Source organism: Sphaeramia orbicularis, chromosome 7 (genome assembly GCF_902148855.1).
Source record: "Sphaeramia orbicularis chromosome 7, fSphaOr1.1, whole genome shotgun sequence".
NCBI classification, from domain to species: Eukaryota; Metazoa; Chordata; class Actinopteri; order Kurtiformes; family Apogonidae; genus Sphaeramia; species Sphaeramia orbicularis.
Window position 1 is genome coordinate 11989882 of NC_043963.1, and position 19384 is coordinate 12009265.

Genomic DNA, 19384 nt, shown 5'->3' on the forward strand with positions numbered 1-19384 from the left:
AGGGTCATGGGTGAGCTAATTTTTTATTTTTCATCGGTGAGCTAATGCTAAGTTGGTAAAATGTGCAAGCTTCGTCGGGTGTTCACGTGACAGTCATTTGATTATCTTGTTAGTTTAAGTTATAAAACATAATTATTATCGAGCTTTCTGTCCGGAAAAAATACGTTTTATTCATTAGAAAGTAAACGTCAGACTAGCTAGCTTAGCTGTCAAGGCCCGGCACGAGACATAAACATTAGTTAGGTCTCATGAATGATTACAAATATTAATACAAATTAACCAGAAAACTAATTAAGAATGAGACAAGAAGGACTATGAAACAATTCTGGTATATATTTTTACGGAATTATCGATAAATTCAGTGTAAGGCTGTGTAAATTCACTTAGCGGTATTACACTTTAAGCTAACTACTTCCGCATTAGCTTCTTTTGGGACACACTGAAATACCATAAAAGCCCAAATTACAGTCACATAAACTAACTTAAACATTGGTTTGGAATATAACTGGACTCCCTGCACCTGGCTCAATCTTGAAATAATGTCTCTAGTGGTAGATGTTGCTTATTGTTTCCTTTTGTTCACCCTGCTCTATGAAAACCCTCTCAGGCTCCCTTTAATTAACTGTCCATCCGACAGTGCGTGTGGTCTCACCGGCAGATGGTGCATGGCTCGGGGTTTTATGAATAGCTGCTGTTGGTGTGGAGGCGGAGTTTTCGTGCTCTCGTCGACGTGCTGGCAGCGAGCGGCAGGCAGAGGGCAGCAGGCTAGGTCCATCTCATCCTGACAGGAGCGCACACAGGACCAGCATCCTCCTCCTCCTCCTCCATCGCCGCCACCACCAGCTCCTCCATCCACCCCGACAAGGACAATCTCTCCAGAAAACACACACAGAGGGGGAAGGAAATCTTTTCCAGAGACGGCAAAAATCGCATCGAAAGCGGCACAATGTTGGCCTGTACAGAGCTGATCACCATGTGTCTTCAATCTGCCAAGCACGAACACTTAAGGAAACAGCAGCAGCTTGACCAGAACCAAAACCAAGGCATTTCTATTTTTCAGGATGTAAGTACACTCTTAATTTTCTCATATTTAAAGTACAGTAATTCCTGCACCCGTCCATTTTTTAAAAAATTTATTTTACCTGTACTTTATTTCCCCAATAATTGTAGTCATTCAAAACCCTCTTTGGTTTTAAAATATCTATTTAATTTTGTGCTTCTGCTTAAAAAAATCACCCTTCCCACCAAGCAATCCTTCACTGTTCTCTTTATGAATGAGTTAATGCATGTCATCCTCTTTTTCATATGTGTTTGATGTACACTACAACAGCCCTATTATGTAAGAAAGGTGAGTGCATGGCCATCAGTGCGTGAATAACAAAGGCTGCAACACCTGACAGTCACCTGACATACAATAGTTCTTCATTCATCTCATTTCCTGCCTTGCAAAGCATTCAAATGCAGGGGGTGGTTTGGGTCCTTAATGGTCTTTTTCATGTGAGAAATGAGGGTCATGACATTGGCTTTGCTTTAAATGAATCCTATGTGTAGTAGAGTGTCTGTATTAAATGTGATATGGCATGCATTTTTAATAATCACCCCCTCTTTCTGGCAGCTCTTAACACAACCGCTTATTAAAAATAGAGACATCACACATTTTCAATTATTTAGTCAGGATGTTGCTTGCACATTTGATGAGATCTTACATTTACACACACATCCTATTAATGCTGTTTTATTTTTGTCACTGTGAAGAATTTGCAGGTGCTTTTCACCTTTGTTCCCTCCGCATGATAGAAAATAACATTCAGTGTTAAATCACTGTTCAGTCGTTTAACCTTTACGTCCTGTTTGACCTGGTTTACTGTGCACGGTCCAAAAAACAAAGGGCAGTGTATTAATGTAGCAGCATCGCTTCCTCAGCTTTAGACTCTCTGACGTCTGGCTGTAAATACAAGGTAGATTATTGGCTGGTGAAGAGAACATTAGACTGCAGCAAGAGTACATTTGGTTTAAATGCAGTTAGCATCCATTCTCAGCCCCAGCCTCAGGCACTTCTGTGTGGAACCTATTGCTGTTGCTGATGGATGGCCATTTATTGCTTTAAAGCTGCAGAAATTAAGAGTGTAATTCTAATGGAGTGTAACTTATTTAACTTAGCTGTCACTGGTCATTCCTGGAAAAAGAGCCAGGGGTGTTGGCTGGACAGTTAACCATCAAGAGCTGATTCTCATCCCTCACAGAACTTCCAAAAACCTGCTTTTTCTGTATACAGCCTGTTTCAGAGACGACTGCAATTTGGAAGGGAAAGGAAGGGTTAAGTCTACCATTTAATCTTATATTCCAGTCACTTAAACCAAGATGAGCACAGATAGGGATGTGCGATATGACGATATTAGATCGTGAGGGATTAGAACGTATCCACGATCCGACAAAGCAGAGAAATCGTGGAATCAGAGGGGTTTATAATGGGGTGCGCTCCATGCCGGACGCACCCCACAATGAGTATGCACACACCCTACGACTATAGAAGGTAAAAGTGAAACTTATGACTTGAGTCTCCCTCTGTTGTGCAGCTCATTTTCCTTTTCCCAACCTTCAAAAACTTTAATTTTAGGGGGCAGGATGTTTGTTCTTTGTATGTTTATGTTCTTGGCACATGTTGGCAAAATTACACAAACTATTTAAATTTTTTAAGGTCCTTTGTGCTAAATTGTCTGTTTTATTTTTTTCTTTTAGGGCTGTGTTTTACATAGGGAAATTGTTTGGTTGCACTGTTAAGAAACTTGCAAATTAGCCTCAAAGATCAATGTAAAGAATTGTGATAAAATAGAGATCGGAATTTAATTTTTTAGAAATTGTGATATGATATTTTGCCGAATCACCCACTCCTAAGCACAGAAATAGATACCTAATATCATTATTACTACTACATGATGGAAAACCCTCATACCTAATAATATAATGGAAATGTAATGAAATTTTAGTGTCTCACAGCCAGACCTTTCTTCACACTCACTTTATCTCAAATAAAGAGCTTCCATTTGTGCACTTACATGCAGTACATTGTTGTGTACTTATACAGTGTGTACATTTCTCAAATCATTCTAACCATTGTACACTTAGTATAACCGTAAATGGCAACACAACATTTTTCATCACTGCTTTTTAATGGTTCATTAGTGAAATAGTACCACCCGTCAGAATATCTGCAATTAATTGTAACCTCCATTTGCTATCTGCCATTGTATTCATTAACTTTTACCTCTATTTGTATCTACCCTATGTTTTTTTAATGAAGGTAATTTTGTATAGAGCAGTGTTTGCTGCTGCTGCTGCAATCTCATTATCCATTTTCTGATTTCAATGCGGTGTCAAGCATTCCACTCTTAACTTTTTGACTGTTTTGACATATTCGTGTAAATAAGCACAAAATAATTACATGTTATTCAGGAAAAGTGGAAAACTCTTAAAAGCTGCCTTTCCCAAAATGTTTCAGAGAGCCCTTTTCATTATCTACACCTCTGAGTGATGCGTGGTCACGTATCATGACAATAATATTATATGTGAAATAGTTTTACTTATTCAAATCAATGAATGGAAGAGTTTAAATGTTCATCTTACCATGATTTAACACAACAAAAAATAAAAGGAACAAGAAAACGACACAAAGCACAGACTTTCACAGACAGTGTTTTGACAGAAATCAGACAGTTGTGTTCCTGTGTACATTACGTGTTGTATTGTTTAATATGTCAGTTCATTGGTGATGGTGTGTTGCTGCCGAGCCATCATTGCTTGTCAGTTTTAAAAGTGATTGTTGTCTTGCTGTGATTGATGTTCCAGTGTCCCGAAAAAAAAAAAAAAGAGTAGACATTATTTCAGCACATGATTTATTAATATACATTTTGATGTGAGGTGACACATAATGTATCTTGAAATTGTTTAGAAATCATTGCTTTAAACCAGTCACCATCATATTGGATGCTGCTAAGGCAAAGATACAAACAGGTCTAGACATGGACATATATACAGTACACATACACTTCAGCCTGTTGCTGTGATACATCAATGTCACCGACATATTGGACCTGTCAAGACTGACCCATAGACAGTGGAGCTGCTTTTTTCTGGATAAAAAGCACTATGAGATTTACATTTCTCAGTAGATTCCACTGAACTGTTTTTATATTCATGTTTATGATAGTGCTTAACTGGCCTATCTTTACTCTTTCTCTCAATATGTATATATAAATATCCCATTATTATTGTGAGTTTTGGGGATATAATGGTTTTACCTCAAACGCCGCTGCCAGATCCACCGCTGGATCCACCACCGAATCTCCTTTATGTGAATGCGATAACTAGGACAGATTTGGTTGGATTTCTTCTCCCTTGATAACCAACTTAGGGGATCCCTAGTGGAAGAACCCTATCGATTTCAGCTTCTCTATGAGTATAATAAGTCATCCAAATGGGGGCGCTTCAGTTGAAAATCAGTTTTTTGGAGATAAATCAAACAATAATAAGCTGATTGAGATCAAATTTGGTTTATATTGATCATTTTACAAATGTCCATTTTCTCGCTACCATCCAGAGTTCATATGGTGTCATTTTCATTCACTAGGTGGAGTTTTGTGGGGAAAAATTGGTTCTCTGACCATTATTCTGCCACTATCAGGTCGATGTAGCTCAAATTGAGTTCATATCGATTGTCTAACAATTATCATGGATAGATTTATATATAGCAGAGGATTGGAGGGATTTTGGTGAAATACCCCAAATCCTCTGCTAATCATGCTAATCATTTCCTCTGCAAAATTATTTCGGGGATATACCCTTGCTGTAAGCCTCGTTCCTTTATGAGGTTAGACATTCTGCACATCTCTATTTTTCTGGTTTTCGAATTGAGATACCATTAGCAAAAGCACTTTTGAGTTGAAAGCCCCAGCAGCCTGGAATAACTTCCCTGTTGATATTAGATCAATTTCATGGATCGGTGTATGTAAACATGCTGCTTCTTCTTGCTTTAAGATGAAGTGCTATTTGTTATTTATGAACTGATCAGTATTCTTTACTTAGGCTTAAAGGTGCATGTAGTTGGTGAACATCTCAAACTCTTGTTGCTGTAGCTTTCCAGTGTCAATAATGATGATATACTTACATATGGTTTACTTGTACGATTTGTGTTTGTCTTGTCCTTCAGTTTGTCCCCCTATTTGTTTTTTTCTTTTGTGGTGTAAGTTGGCCGTGCTTGAAAACTGGATGGAACACGAGGGTTTATCCTAAATAAATAAAAATATATAAATAAATGAAAATACACTGTATGTTTGCTGGTCAAGTTAAAGCTGTAGCAACATCAGGATGCCCACCACATCAAACACCCTCAATATTCTCCAGTTTACATCCATTTCAGGTCTTAAATTTGACCAAATTGCCTTGAAAATGTTCTTAAAAAGTCATAAAGTTGGCTTTATCACACCTGCAGATACCCTGTTGTGAATTGTTAGAGGCTGAGCAAGAGTGCAAGACATATATTTAGCTTTTTACGTTGTACTGGATTGTTGATGTAGCAAAGATACACATTTTTGAATGCACTTTGCATTGAGAGATGGTAATGAGATATACATTATAAGATCATCAGATCGCCCACACCAATATTAACTACAGACAGACTTAGTAACTGCTGATAGAAGTTGTATAAATTGCTGGCAGTGGCAGACGTTGGCAGTGATAGTGACAGACGGCAACTGGAAATACTGACTTTGAGGAAAAATAGCTGTTCAGAAGATTAAAATCTCTCCACCTGGATTTATCCTGGCTTCATATTGAGATTATTTTTTAACTTTGATGGTCAGTGATTCAGATTTGTTTATTGAAGCCAAAAATAGAGGACATACAATTCAAACTGAAGTCTTGCTGCAGCAATTTGGGTTTGATCCCTAGCCATGGTCCTCCGTTGCACATCATCCCCTCTTTCTCCCTTCAGTTTGAATAGAATAGAATAGAATAGAGTAGAATAGAATAGAATAGAATAGAATAGAATAGAATAGAATAGAATAGAATAGATCTTTATTGTTGCTGTCAGGAGCAATGAAAATCAGGTTAGCAGCAAAAACACGTGCAAAAAAAGACTAAAAATATCACACAAAATACTAAAAAATGTAGGTATGTGCAAAAAGCTACTGAATAAAATATTAATATACATATGCTACCAGAGTACTACTAAAACTACTGAAATATACAAAAGCAAACTCGATACTTCAGATGAAAAGTATGTACCGCAAATAAGGATATACACAGGCCATAGGTAAGATTAAGATTTGCTATAATAAAGGTTAAAAATGTCCTCAAAATTGGTATATATCTAACAAGCCTAATGCCAGGGATGATATCGACCAATAAATCAATCGATGCTACCTTTAAAAATCCACCATTGGTCGAGTTCTGGCTTCAACCTTCTCTGAATGCCCTAAAAGACAATGCTCTGTTCACTGACGACGCAAAATTGCAACACTGCTGTATTCTTATTAACATTCAGCTATGCAGCACAAAGCCCTCAAAATGGAGAAATTATTCAGGGTTGAGAAAAAGTCATCAGGGCTACAGTCCCGAATGTTTGATGCCACTGAAAAGAGTGTGTCGTTACAGATCTGAACGGCGCGCACTGAACAATTAAATCATCCTCCTGCTCACACTCACATTCAGTATTATACAGAAAAAAGGCCTCATTCACCTGTTTCTATCCCACTACATTATTATTATTATTATTATGAAGGCTTTGACTGGCTCACTGAAAGCAGCTTTTGTGTTTATTTGTCTGCCTCTTGCCTAAAAAAGATGTCTCTATCACATGTTGAAAGACTCATTGTCTGATTTAATAGACTGAGAGTAGGCTCTTAGCGTTTACATCCTTGAGAGGTGTCTCGCTGCTCTTTTTGAGATGATAATTAGTTCCAAAGGCAGATGGGAAATATGCTTTATACATAGCTGAGTGGCTGTAGAAAATAGCCGGGCATGTTTCAGAGTCTCCTGCTCCTGGCTTTAGTTTATCGTTTTTAATAACACACATTGATTCCTGACATGTTATCCACCCTCAGGGACTGACAGAGGTAGAAAATGTATCTATGTAATGGTCGTGTGTGTGTAGCTACAGTAACTGTGCTACCATGTGAGTAATGCTGCCTGTAGAGCCTCTTAATCAGCTCTGTAGGATGACAACACCTCCATCGACTCCACCACCAGCCTCTCACTTAACAGCTCAAAGGGTGCAGTGAACGTTCTTTCAGGTTCTCACAGTACTGATGTTTTTCAGCTCTCAGCTTGTAACACTGATTTTATGAAGCGACTCTTGTAGACTTCCTCCGAGGTGTTTTCAACAGGATGCTTACATCAGGGTTTTTAAGCTTCAGGGAGAATAGTCAGTGATTGTACAGAGTGCAGCTTTAAAGCCATAACAGTCTGTAAGTCATTGTGCCGGTTAGTCCACAGACTTCATCTGTAGATCACAACAGACATTTTTATAACCAATGCTGTGCTTTGTACTGCATCCACTGTTTGTTATTTATTATAGTAAGAAATGGGAAGCTTACTTTAGAGATGCAATAAGACTGTGAAAAAGTCTTAGGTCACCTTTAGCTTTGTTGTTTTTTCAGGATTGAATTGAGCATCCCCTACATATTTCTCATTGTCTTTTCTTCACATACAACTAGAAAATACAGGGAATATGTGCGCACCCTTAAAAGACACATAAAAAACTGGGCTAAATGTGTTGTAAAGGTTAAAGTCATTATTTAGTGTGACCTTTAACCCCATGACAAGAAGCAGCACCAACAATTAGAAACATAGAAATGTGTTGAATGACACCTGGCGTAAAACAGCAGAACATTAATGCAATAAATCTCATATTGTCTGAACAGAAGGGTTAAATATATGGTAAGTGCAAAAGGAGGTCACACTAAGGCCAAATTCCAATTCACCCCTTGGCCCTACCCCTTACCCTTAACCCTACCCCTCTGTTTTGCGTGTTCACGTGAAGGGGTAGGGGTGTCCTGATTCTCGATGCGTGGGAGTGAGAGCGGCTAAGGGCCCTCGAAACGGAGATTTTTCAGGACCATGCAGCAAACGGAGGGGTATAAGAAATCTCCCATAATTCTGTTCGAATCATTGCCAAGATGGAGATAAACACAGTAAAAAAGTGCAGCAGTGTGACGAAAGAAGCACACAAATGTACTTATTTTCTTCGTAAACAACTTAATCATTTGATTGATCGTTTAATGTTGTTTTAATGTGTTATAGATCGTATTTCTGTGGTTTGTGGTTGATAGCCGTAAAAAGATGCCCAAAGCCCATGGTACAGAGACGGTTACAGCTGCTGACGGCATGGTGAATTATTTCTGAAACAAAGTTGTCGCATCTGTTTATAGCGGCACCGATGACTGCTGGTGACGTAACAGGTCTCAAAGGGTTGTCTCCTTTCATAGGGGAATATTTGAAGGGGTAGGGGTAAGGGGTGCATTGGGATTGGGCCTTAATACTATCTCTTTGGTTTATAGAAGCTGATTTTCAACTGAAGCTTTAGTATTTCCTGCAGTACATACTTCACATATATTCAGATTGGATCTAAATGCAGAGACTGACAGATGCATATGTGGTCATTAGAAGTGGTCTAGGATTTTTGCACAGTACTGTACTTACACTAAAACATGTAGTTTGAGTTGTAAACAAAATTATATTACAGTTTTTAAAAAAAAGGAAAAAATGCACAGATACTAGTGAGAATACACATAAAAATGGACAAATGCGTAAAAGTCTTCCTTTTATAGGTGTAAACAGCTCAACTCACCATGTCCTGATTGAAAAACCGTGACTTCCCATCCATTTTATGACACAGTTGTACATTCAGTATATATTTCGTACGACTCCATGTCATGAAATTTACATAAAAACATGTGTTAAAGCCTTAAATCAGAGGTGTTCAGTTCACCCATCCAAAATCTCAATCAGTTTTTTATGAGTCATTGAAGTTTTATTGTCATTTTCAGACCCAGTGTAGTAGTAAAACCGATGATTCAATCCGTTAATTTGTTTGGTGGTTTCAATCGGAAGTATCGCATTAAAACACCACAGTGACACACCGACACATGCTGCAGAAGTGCTCATTTTGCTCGGTACTCTGGTGGGTTTAAGAGCACTTCAGTTCCATGTAGGAAATGACTGTTTGATGGTGAGAAAAACAACTAAATATAGACATAATATCAAAATGGATATTGATTTTTAAGTGGGTCTGTCTGAGGTGGTAAACCCAGAACAAAGGCTCAAACTCACCCTTTCAGAATTGTGTTGTGGTTCTCTGTCATATGGACGTCCCTGAACTACTCATTCATTCAGACATTCAGACACTGAGCACCTCCATCACCTCCATCTCAGCCTCTTCGTCTCTTTCGGACTTTGAAGTACTTTTCAGAATCCTGCAGTGGGTGGATTTGGACTCGATTTGAACATGGTTAAAGTTATGCTTTAAAAATGGTCCCCTTTCAATACACTCACAAGTTTTTATCCCCCTCTGTCCAATGAAAACCAGGTCTCCAAAGGTGTCATTTTTGAATGCGATAACCTGAAAAATAAAGTATTCTTTGATGGGCTCTAGAAAAATCTACCACTTAAGCTAATCTTTTGAAAAGCCTCTTATATCTGCTGGAAAATATATGGATTTTTTTAGAGCTAAGTATGGTTTTCAAAGGACTATTAACTACTATTAACATTTAATAATCTTAAAAAATATGGCATGTTTCTGTAGATCAGGGGTGTCAAACATGCAGCCTGTGGGCCAAACCCAGTCCGCCCAAGGTTCCAGTCTGGCCCACGGGATGAATTTGCAAAGAGCAAATGTGAACCTGAAACCTGAAAATAAAATTAAGTGCAATTTTAACAATATTAAGTCTGTTACTAAATATTTTGTGCGTTTTGCAGATTTGATCTATAATGCATATGTATAAATGATAAGGCATAATATTGTTAAAATTGCATTCATTTTTCTTAATAAATTTCAGTTTTTTTGTTTGGATAGTTTGTAAATGCAAATATTTTCATAATTAGTTATTTGCACTAAAACAAAGAGAAAAATGTCATTATCATTATCATCATTATTTACATTCTACAGGGGTTGGACAAAATAATGGAAACACCTTCACCTCAAGATGATAATGCCCCAATCCATACAGCTAGAATTGTTAAAGAATGGCATGAGGAACATTCTAATGAAGTTGAGCATCTCGTATGGCCGGCACAGTCCCCAGACCTCAACATTATTGAGCATTTATGGTCAGTTTTAGAGATTCAAGTAAGATGTCGATTTCCACTGCCATCGTCTCTAAAAGAGTTGGAGGGTATTCTAACTGAAGAATGGCTTAAAATTCCTTTGGAAACAATTCACAAGTTGTATGAATCAATACCTCGGAGAATTGAGGCTGTAATTGCCGCAAAAGGCGGACCTACACCATATTAAATTATATTTTGTTTATTTTTTGTAAGGTGTTTCCATTATTTTGTCCAACCCCTGTATAATACTATTATTTACTGGTCTGGTCTGTTTCCTGTTGTAGATTAAACACTGTAGTACTTACAGCAGCAAATATTCTATAATTTTCTGCCTTTTGAAGCATTGTAGCTGTCCTAACTGACTTATCTGGTATAACCCCCAATAATATCATTTACCTGTAACATACCAGGTCATGTAAGTATTCTAATTACTTAATCATTTTACGTTACACTTTTTGATAACTTTTCTCACAAGTGCTTTAAACTTTAATGATGTGATTTGCAGATGAGAGGCAGTGCAAACCTAAACTCAATTATTCAGGAACCAATCATAAGCAGAGCCCAAGATTTGGGCCCCCGCTGCCAAATGAATGCAGTCTGTCTAGACAAAGAGATAAGACTCATTTTCCCAATGGCGCCGCTGATCCGTGTTGTTCGGAAATCTGCCAAAAGAGCAACAGCAAAGGACTCTCTGCAAGGGGAGAAGGGACTGCAAACCAGCAAAAAGGGGAAACATTTGGTCACGCCTAGATCTGCAGGTTTAACAGGCAATTAGGAATAAATACAATGTTTTCAATACTGTTACAAAGCTGTGACTTAACCCTTTAGCTGCCCAGGTAAACGTGCTGCTGTGAATTAGCATCTGTTTCAGTGTCATAAAAGCTGCTGTGAGTATGTGTTTGTGTTCCTTTTCTTCAGTGGTTTTGTTTTACTGTGTGTTTTAGGTTCAAAACAAGGTGGAGTAACAGAAAAAGTCAAAAAGAGGAATTGAAGGTTTACAGGTTTTTACTAAATAAGGCACTCAGAATGTACATCAATAAGAGATTTAGGATGTTGAAAATGAAATGTGAACTGGAACACACTGAACAACAAGTATTTGAATTTTGGCCCAGTAGTTTTTGTTTTGGGGCTCTTTTTTTTTTTTTTTCTAAATCAGTCCAGCTGCTTTTTGGCACCTGGTTGAACTCCAAAAATGCAGTTACACAGTCAAAACTCAGTAAAAAACACATATGAATTGTGAGTGATTTTGCAACAGTAGTCATTTTTGTGAAACACTCTGCCTTGCATGATTAGTTTGATTCCCAAAATGCACCTGAGAAACAGTAAAAAGATATTCAAAAAAATAGTAGTATATAATTTTTGTGTCCTTTTGACTGTTACATGCGGATTTTTGTATTAAAAAAAAAATATATATATATATATATAAAAATGTATTTTATCTGAAATGTAGTTTCTCTTTTATCTCAGTAAGTATTTATTTTTAAAATAGACCCAAAATGCTTCCAAACTTGCTTCATAACATTAGTCTACATGTGGTTTGAATTTTTAGCCCCTCTGTCCTGTCTTTAGGGACCAGTTTCATATAGGCACCCATATATTAAAATGCTCCTTTAGTTATACTGACAGATGTACCAAGTTATACTAAACATATTTTTCATTGTTGGCCTTCTCACAGTGCAGGTCTTGTTGTTGTAAAGATTTCTAAAGGCTGAAGTGACTTAAAAGGAGGTGAAGCTGTTGTTAAATGATGTGATTCGATTCAAGCGTGTCCAGGCCTTCACACTCGAGTGTACTCGAAAGGTAGCAGCTGTAGATGTGAGTTCAACACTCCATTTTGATGATACAGTTAATCAGCCAACCACTGGACTCTTGTAGCCCACAGTGAATGATTTAACAGAGAAAAAAATACTGTCAAATGAAAAAAGGTGCCACTCTGCCTCTCAGCTCACACTCCACAGATCTGACTAATGCAACACCATGATCAATTTGAAGGTAATAATGATCATTTTATTACCACACTTGCAGCAAAAATCAATGCACCCATGAAAAAAAGCTTCCTGTTTCTCGCAGGTCTTGTATAAAACCAGGGGATCTAGATGCCTGGGGAAGAAAAAAAAATCATGAAAGCTTTCATTTCAAAGCTTCACTCGGGTGCATGTAAATGTCAGCGTTTCATTTCCTGGGAAGATGTCTTTTTTTGTTATTGAAATGCGGAAATTACAGTTCCTTCAAATGTCCTCCTGTGTGTTAACAAAGAAGAATATGCAAAAAAAAAAAACAGTTCTTGCAGATTGATTGCCTCATATATGCACACACATCTTTGCGTTTGTGTTACAGCTGCACGTCTATCTTTAGTGTCACATAAAGTTGAAATATTGTTTTTTTCCAGTGCTTTCGCTGCCGCCGAAACATAAAAGCCTAAACATGGTCTTCTCTTCTCTTTGCAGATATTCCGCCGGGCAGACAAAAATGGTGAGTAAGCAAAACATGTGCCTAATTGGATTTTATGCTTAATTAAAACTCAATTAAAGTGTCTTTGAAGGAAATGGGATACACAAGCAGGAAAACGCTGCCATTCCTCATTAGTCCTCGTGGGATTTATAACCTGGTTGAACTTATCTTTATTGCAAAGCTTGAAACTCTACATAGGACAAGAATAGTAATATAGCGGTATAATTGTAATAGAATAATAGGCCAATACTTCATGTTCTTGTTTTTTCTTATATGAAACACTGGAGCTATGACACCCCATGCGATGCAGTGTAAAGACACATATCACAAATAACTAATCACTGAACATGTGCATCATGCTACATGATTTATTTCAATATATTGAAAGAATTAGATGCTTTTGGTCATGGGCAGCTGTTTAAGTCTTTGAGAGTTAAGTAAAGTTACAATTTTTGAGTTTGCTTGGTGCTAGCTAACGTTAGCTCCCACAGACCTTTACGAATTCCCCTGATAGAGAATATGACTTTTATGAGGTGTTTCATATCTTCACACTTCATGTTTTTTTAATCAGACCTTTATCTGCTCTGTCCACTTGAGGGGAAGGTAAATAAATGATGAAATAATGATTTATGTCAATACACACAGCTGAGTACGAAGTGAAGCAACACACTGACGCACTGCTGTAAACAGAACAGGAGCTTATACAGTATTTAAGACAAGAAAAAAGTAAGTAAAGCAGTTTCAGTTTAATGGGGCACTATTTTCAGATTATTTTTATGATTTTATTCATTAATACTTCTCCCCTGTTCACCTCATAAATGTTTCCCTGTGGATCAAGATCTTTTGCAGGCAAAGTCAATGATAATTATGCTAAAATAATAGTAGTTGCCAGTAAAAGAGTATTGATTTAAGCCTTATTATTGTACTTTCATCCATCATCACAGCACTCTCTACCCTCGTCACTGTGCCCACATAGGAGACAGGAAGTGTATCTTTGGCCATACCTCAAGAATGAATTATAGCAAAATGTCACACAGTGAATGCACGCAATGAAATGGGATAAAAGGATGAAGTGATGACATGTTATATCTAAAAGGCCAAAAGTCACCTTCACTCACTGTGATATCATAATGTTCTACAAAAACCATAATTGTAAAAGTGGAGACAGGAAATATGCTCTTGAATGACATCACCAGTTTTCAGTTGAAATCACTGTGTGTGGCAAATTAATGCAAGGATCTAGATTGGCTGGTTTTAATGTGTATAAATAAAATTTTTAACCATCCAACAGCATTAGATGATGAATTTACACTTCATAATTAATGTTATTACTCAAATGTTTTTATTTGTGCATCAGTCTTCATTTATGATCTGTTAGAACTACTGATAGCATCAAAATCGTCCTATTAATGAAGAATCGGATGGATGGATGGATGGATGGTCAGTCATGACTCAGCAACAATTTTATGAGTCTATAATCAGACAATCCGACACAACAACTAGTAATAGAAAAAAATGCTCTAACCTGGCAGTATCAATATATAATATATTTCCTAATATATTATAATAAACATTCATGAAAAAGTCTCACATTTAGAGCACAGGTTTGAACAGGTGTGTGATTTTAATGAAAAAAAAAATCAAACATTTAGAGGTAATTTGTACAAATGTGTGAATTTAATGAAAAAGTCTAACATTTAGACCATAGGTTTGTAAAGATTTGTGATTTTAATGCGAAAACACTCGCATTTAGAGCATGATTTTGTACAAATACGTGATTTTAATGAAAAAAATCCCACATTTAGACCATATGCTTATACAGGTTTGGGATATTAATGAAAAGAAAAAAAAAACAAAGTTTGTATGGTTTTGTGATTTTAATGAAAATAGCCCCACATTTAGAGCATAGATTTGTACAGATTTGCTATTTTAATGAAAATTGTTCCATATTTAGAGCTTGGGGTTGTACATATTTGCGATTTTCTTGACATATAGTCCCACATTTAGACTATAGGTTTGTACAGATTTGCGATGTTAATGAAAATAGTCCCACATTTAGAGCACAGGGTTGTACAGATTGGCAATTTTAATGAAAATAATCCCACATGTAGAGCGTAGGGTTTTACAGATTTGCAATTTTATTGAAAATAGTCCCACATTTTGCGCGTAGGTTTGTACAGATTTACGATTTTAATGAAAATAGTCCCACATTTGTATCATAGGGTTGTACAGATTTGCAATTTTAAAGAAAATAGTCTCACATTAAGAGCGTAGGGTTGTACAGATTTGCAATGTTAATGATCTCACCCGAAGCACTGAACTCCTTTTTCTGCAAAAAAAAAAGAAAAAGTCTTGCAAATTCCTCTGAGCCTTCCACTTAATGTGAATGTAATATATTTCCCATTCAGACACACCAGTGCTTGTGTGATTAATGTGTTACCGTGTTACGTCTAAACACCCCGTTCACTTCAAAGACAATCCTCCCCCCGAAAAGTCTCACGAGACAACGTGGAACGCTCGACTCTGCACAGGAAACGTTGCTGACAAACAGAAAAATGTCTGTAGTCCCGATCTGTTATTCATGTAATGCGTCTCCATTTATAGGAATTTAAAATGCAGAAGTGGCAGCTGATTAATGCATGTGGAGTATCTACGAGCCCCGATCAGTTCTCTCTGGAGGACGGTGAACTTGTTATGTAAGAGCTGGATTAATGATGCAAGCCATGAGGCGAGGTTGTTTGAGGTGCCTCACAGCTCCAGCGAAGATATTTAAATCGAGAAAACCTCCTTCAATTCGGAGTGCCGTCGCTAAAAAATACTTTTATTTGGGCTCTTTCAAGAAGCGGTGGGAATTACTAAGAAAGTGTCGGGGAAGTTTTTCATTTCTAAGTTGCGTCTCCTCTTGGATGATTCTTTTGAAACTAAAACACAGCAACACAGGTAAAATATATGAAAATTAAAGGACTTTTTATAACAGAAATAGATATTAATTGCATTTCAAGGCACATTATATTAATACAACATGCAGTTTACTAAGACCTTAGTCTGCTCTTCTTGTTGTTTTTGCCCTCAAGCACCTACAAAACGCTTTCATTTTTCTGTCTGTGTGATAAAACAAGTGTATGGAACCCTGTCGCATGTTTGTGGTAGTTATCATCAATTTGCAGCTGAGCTCTTGCTTGCTGCTTGAGCTCACCGAGTCGTTCACCCGAGAGGAAGGTGCCTCCCACCAATCAGAACCGAGTGGGCTGCTGCGATCCGCCTCCAGCTCTGCAGAATCCACACATAATGAGGGCTGGCTTCTAACCACTACCTCTCCATTCCGTAAAGCTGTTGTAATGAGGAATATAATTTTATAACAAGGAAAAGCGTCAATGTGAGACTGAGACTGTGAAGTAGATACCGAAGGCTTTTACTGAGCAGCCTCACGCAAAGACGAGCCGGTTAAAAGCATTTATTTTTTCAGCATAATGGCTTCAGAAAATGACAAATGAAGTTGAGAAATTTGATTTAGCGATACGAGAAGCTCATTTTTCAACACAGCTTTAATTTATTGAGGCAGGAAAAACCAATAATGGGCATGAAAGCGGCGACAAAGCAGCAATTAAATTTTATCTGATCTCAAATCCGTATTACAAACAGCTGAAAAACATTTATCTACATTCTCACCGCAAGCTTTAGTGCTCAATTTGGATTTATTGCTCAGATGTGATTATTTTGTTTTGGCAGACACATGACATTGACATTGTAAGCGCATTGTCAGGCCTTAATCATGAAGGCATTGAATATTCAGAAGGATTTTTGTTATTTTTGTGTGTATGTTCTCAGGTGGCAACACAACCAAACATGTTAACATGAGAAAAAGTTTCATTTCAGTCAATACTGATAACTGTCATAATAAATGTCAAATCATTATTTCTAGAGTTTAATAAGATGAGATATGACTTTATTTATCCCACCATGGGGAAATTTCACAGTTAACAGTGGCAACTTACAACAAACAAGTGCAGAGAAAAGACAGGCAGAAGAACTACAAATGAGTGAAAAATTAAATATAAAGAGAAAAAAACTATAAAACTGATATTTGTATAGAAAATGTCTGATTTTTTTCTGGATGGTCAAACTGTTTACGACCAAAACATCACAAACACCTGAATATTTCAGACATCTAGATCGTGTTTCCCAAACTCAGGGACTCTGTTAACACAGGAAAACACAATTTATAGAAATAATATGTGTGGACTTGTTTTTTTTTTAATATAAAATAAAACCCAAGTGTGGTCTGGAAGAGTAAAAATGTTGAATTAAAGTGAAATACAGAGGAGAGGCTCCAGTTGTAAATGATGAAACAAGACAAAAATGATGTAAAACATGAAACAAGATGGACATGACGCAATAATATAAAACAACATTCAGACATATTGAGACAGAATTGATGTAAGAAGATGGTCATGTTGGAAAAGATGCAACAAGACAGAAATGAAGTCAAAGGCCTAACACCTTCAAAAAATAAAATAGAGACAGTGTTTTGACAGTGGAAGAAGCTGTTGAAATGTAGATTTACAGCTGCTTTTCCACTGCTGGTCTCAGTTTGACTCGCTTGACTTGGCATGGCTCAGCTTGGCTTGGTTCAGCAGCAGTACGCAGGATTTCCACTGCAACATAAACTATTGTAACATCCTGCTGCAGTGAGTGACATAACAATAGCAGAGTATGAAATTTAAGACTGTGTTATACAGGGTGGGGAAGCAAAATTTACAATGAACATTTAGTTGTTTTTTCTCAGCAGGTACTACGTCAATTGTTTTGAAACCAAACATATATTGATGTCATAATCATACCTATCACTATTATCCATACCTTTTCAGAAACTTTTGCCCATATGAGTAATCAGGAAAGCAAACGTCAAAGAGTGTGTGATTTGCTGAATGCACTCGTCACACCAAAGGAGATTTCAAAAATAGTTGGAGTGTCCATAAAGACTGTTTATAATGGAAAGAAGAGAATGACTATGAGCAAAACTATTACGAGAAAGTCTGGAAGATACTATTAAAGAAGAATGGGAGAAGTTGTCACCCGAATATTTGAGTAACACTTTCTCAAGTTTCAGGAAGCGTGTGAAGGCAGTTATTGAGAAAGAAGGGGGACACATAGAAGAAAAACATTTTCTATTATGTACATTTTCTTGTGGCAAATAAATTCTCATGACTTTCAATAAATTAATTGGTCATACACTGTCTTTCAATCCCTGCCTCAAAATATTGTAAATTTTGCTTCCCCACCCTGTATGTTTTTCATTTAACCTTTATTTTCCTCAGTATCATAAGGACTCTGCCCAAGGGATCAATAAAGTTTTATCTAATCTAATCTAATCTATTCTAAAACAATCCAATCTATTCTAAAATAATCCAATCTAATCGAGAATAATCTAATATAAAATAATCTAGAATAATATAATATCATCTAAAATAATCTAAAATAATCTAACCTAATTTAATCAAATTTTAAATAATGTAATCTAAAATAATATAGAATAGTCTAATCTAAAATAATCTAATCTAAAATAATCTAATCTAAAATAATCTAGAATAATCTAATCTCATATAAAATAATCTAGAATAATTTAAAATAATCTAGAATCTAATCTAAAATAATCTAACCTAATCTAAAATAATCTAGAATAATCTAATCTAAAATAATTTAATTTAATCTAAAATAATCTAGAATAATCTAATCTAATCTAAAATAATCTAATCTAATCTAATCTTAAATATTCTAATCTAACTAGGTTGGTCCCGTTGAGATGGGAGACCTGGCTAAATGGCAGCAATACAGTCACATAAATACAGTTTGTATTATGAACATCTACATGATCAGTAAATTGAATAAAGGAAAATGCCTTGTTATCACCGATATGAGAAATGGTAAATCACTATAGGAAGGCTACATGTAGAGATAAATCCATTCGGAAGTCACTGCAAAAATAGTTAACAGATCATTGTCTCTGCACGGGCTTTGATAAAATTCCCATGAAATCGATTTGTCACATTCAGAATGAAGTCACAAAAAGTTCATCTTCCGTCTTTATTTGTGGAAGTGACCTAAATCAGACTTCAAAAGATCAGATTCCACATTTGTTTGTTGTGAAAAATCCCAGATCTGAGTCACACATGAGCCAAAAATCCTTTTTGCCTGCAGTCACGGCGCTCGACCGGTTTCTATATCTGTGTTAGTTTCATAAGCCTGAAAATAGCGTTGAACTTGTCATAACTTTTATAAAAACATATCTGCACTGAAATGAAACGTAGTGAAAATCTGTGTTAGGAGGCAGTCACGTCTGATGTCTGATGGATAATGCGGTTGTTTGTGCTTTTTGCTTCTATAGTCCTCGACTCTGAGAAAACACTGTGAAGCTGCCGCATCGTGTTTCTGTTCTTTTGTAGTTTTTTTAATTAATGCTATAGCAGAGTGGATCGAAAAACCTCAGCAGAAATCTCAACGGATGAAGAGCTGCAGGACCGTGAGAGAACAGATCAAATAATGTCTGCAGTTTCTGATGCAAGCGTTTATCAAAATGCTTGGATGATGTCGTTCTGACATTTTTTGGCTCAGT

At 36.7% G+C, this 19384-nt stretch overlaps 1 protein-coding gene across 1 annotated transcript in view; it reads left to right on the forward strand.

Annotated features, from left to right (window-relative positions):
- The first annotated feature begins 749 nt into the window (after positions 1–749).
- The window catches only part of LOC115423062 (N-terminal EF-hand calcium-binding protein 1-like), a 53405-nt gene continuing 34770 nt past the window's right edge, over positions 750–19384 (forward strand). Inside the window, exons 1-2 of the mRNA XM_030139768.1 lie at positions 750–1063; positions 12768–12792. Coding sequence (XP_029995628.1) covers positions 947–1063; positions 12768–12792 — 142 coding nt within the window. The 5' untranslated portion in view covers positions 750–946. The remainder of the gene's footprint in view (positions 1064–12767; positions 12793–19384) is intronic.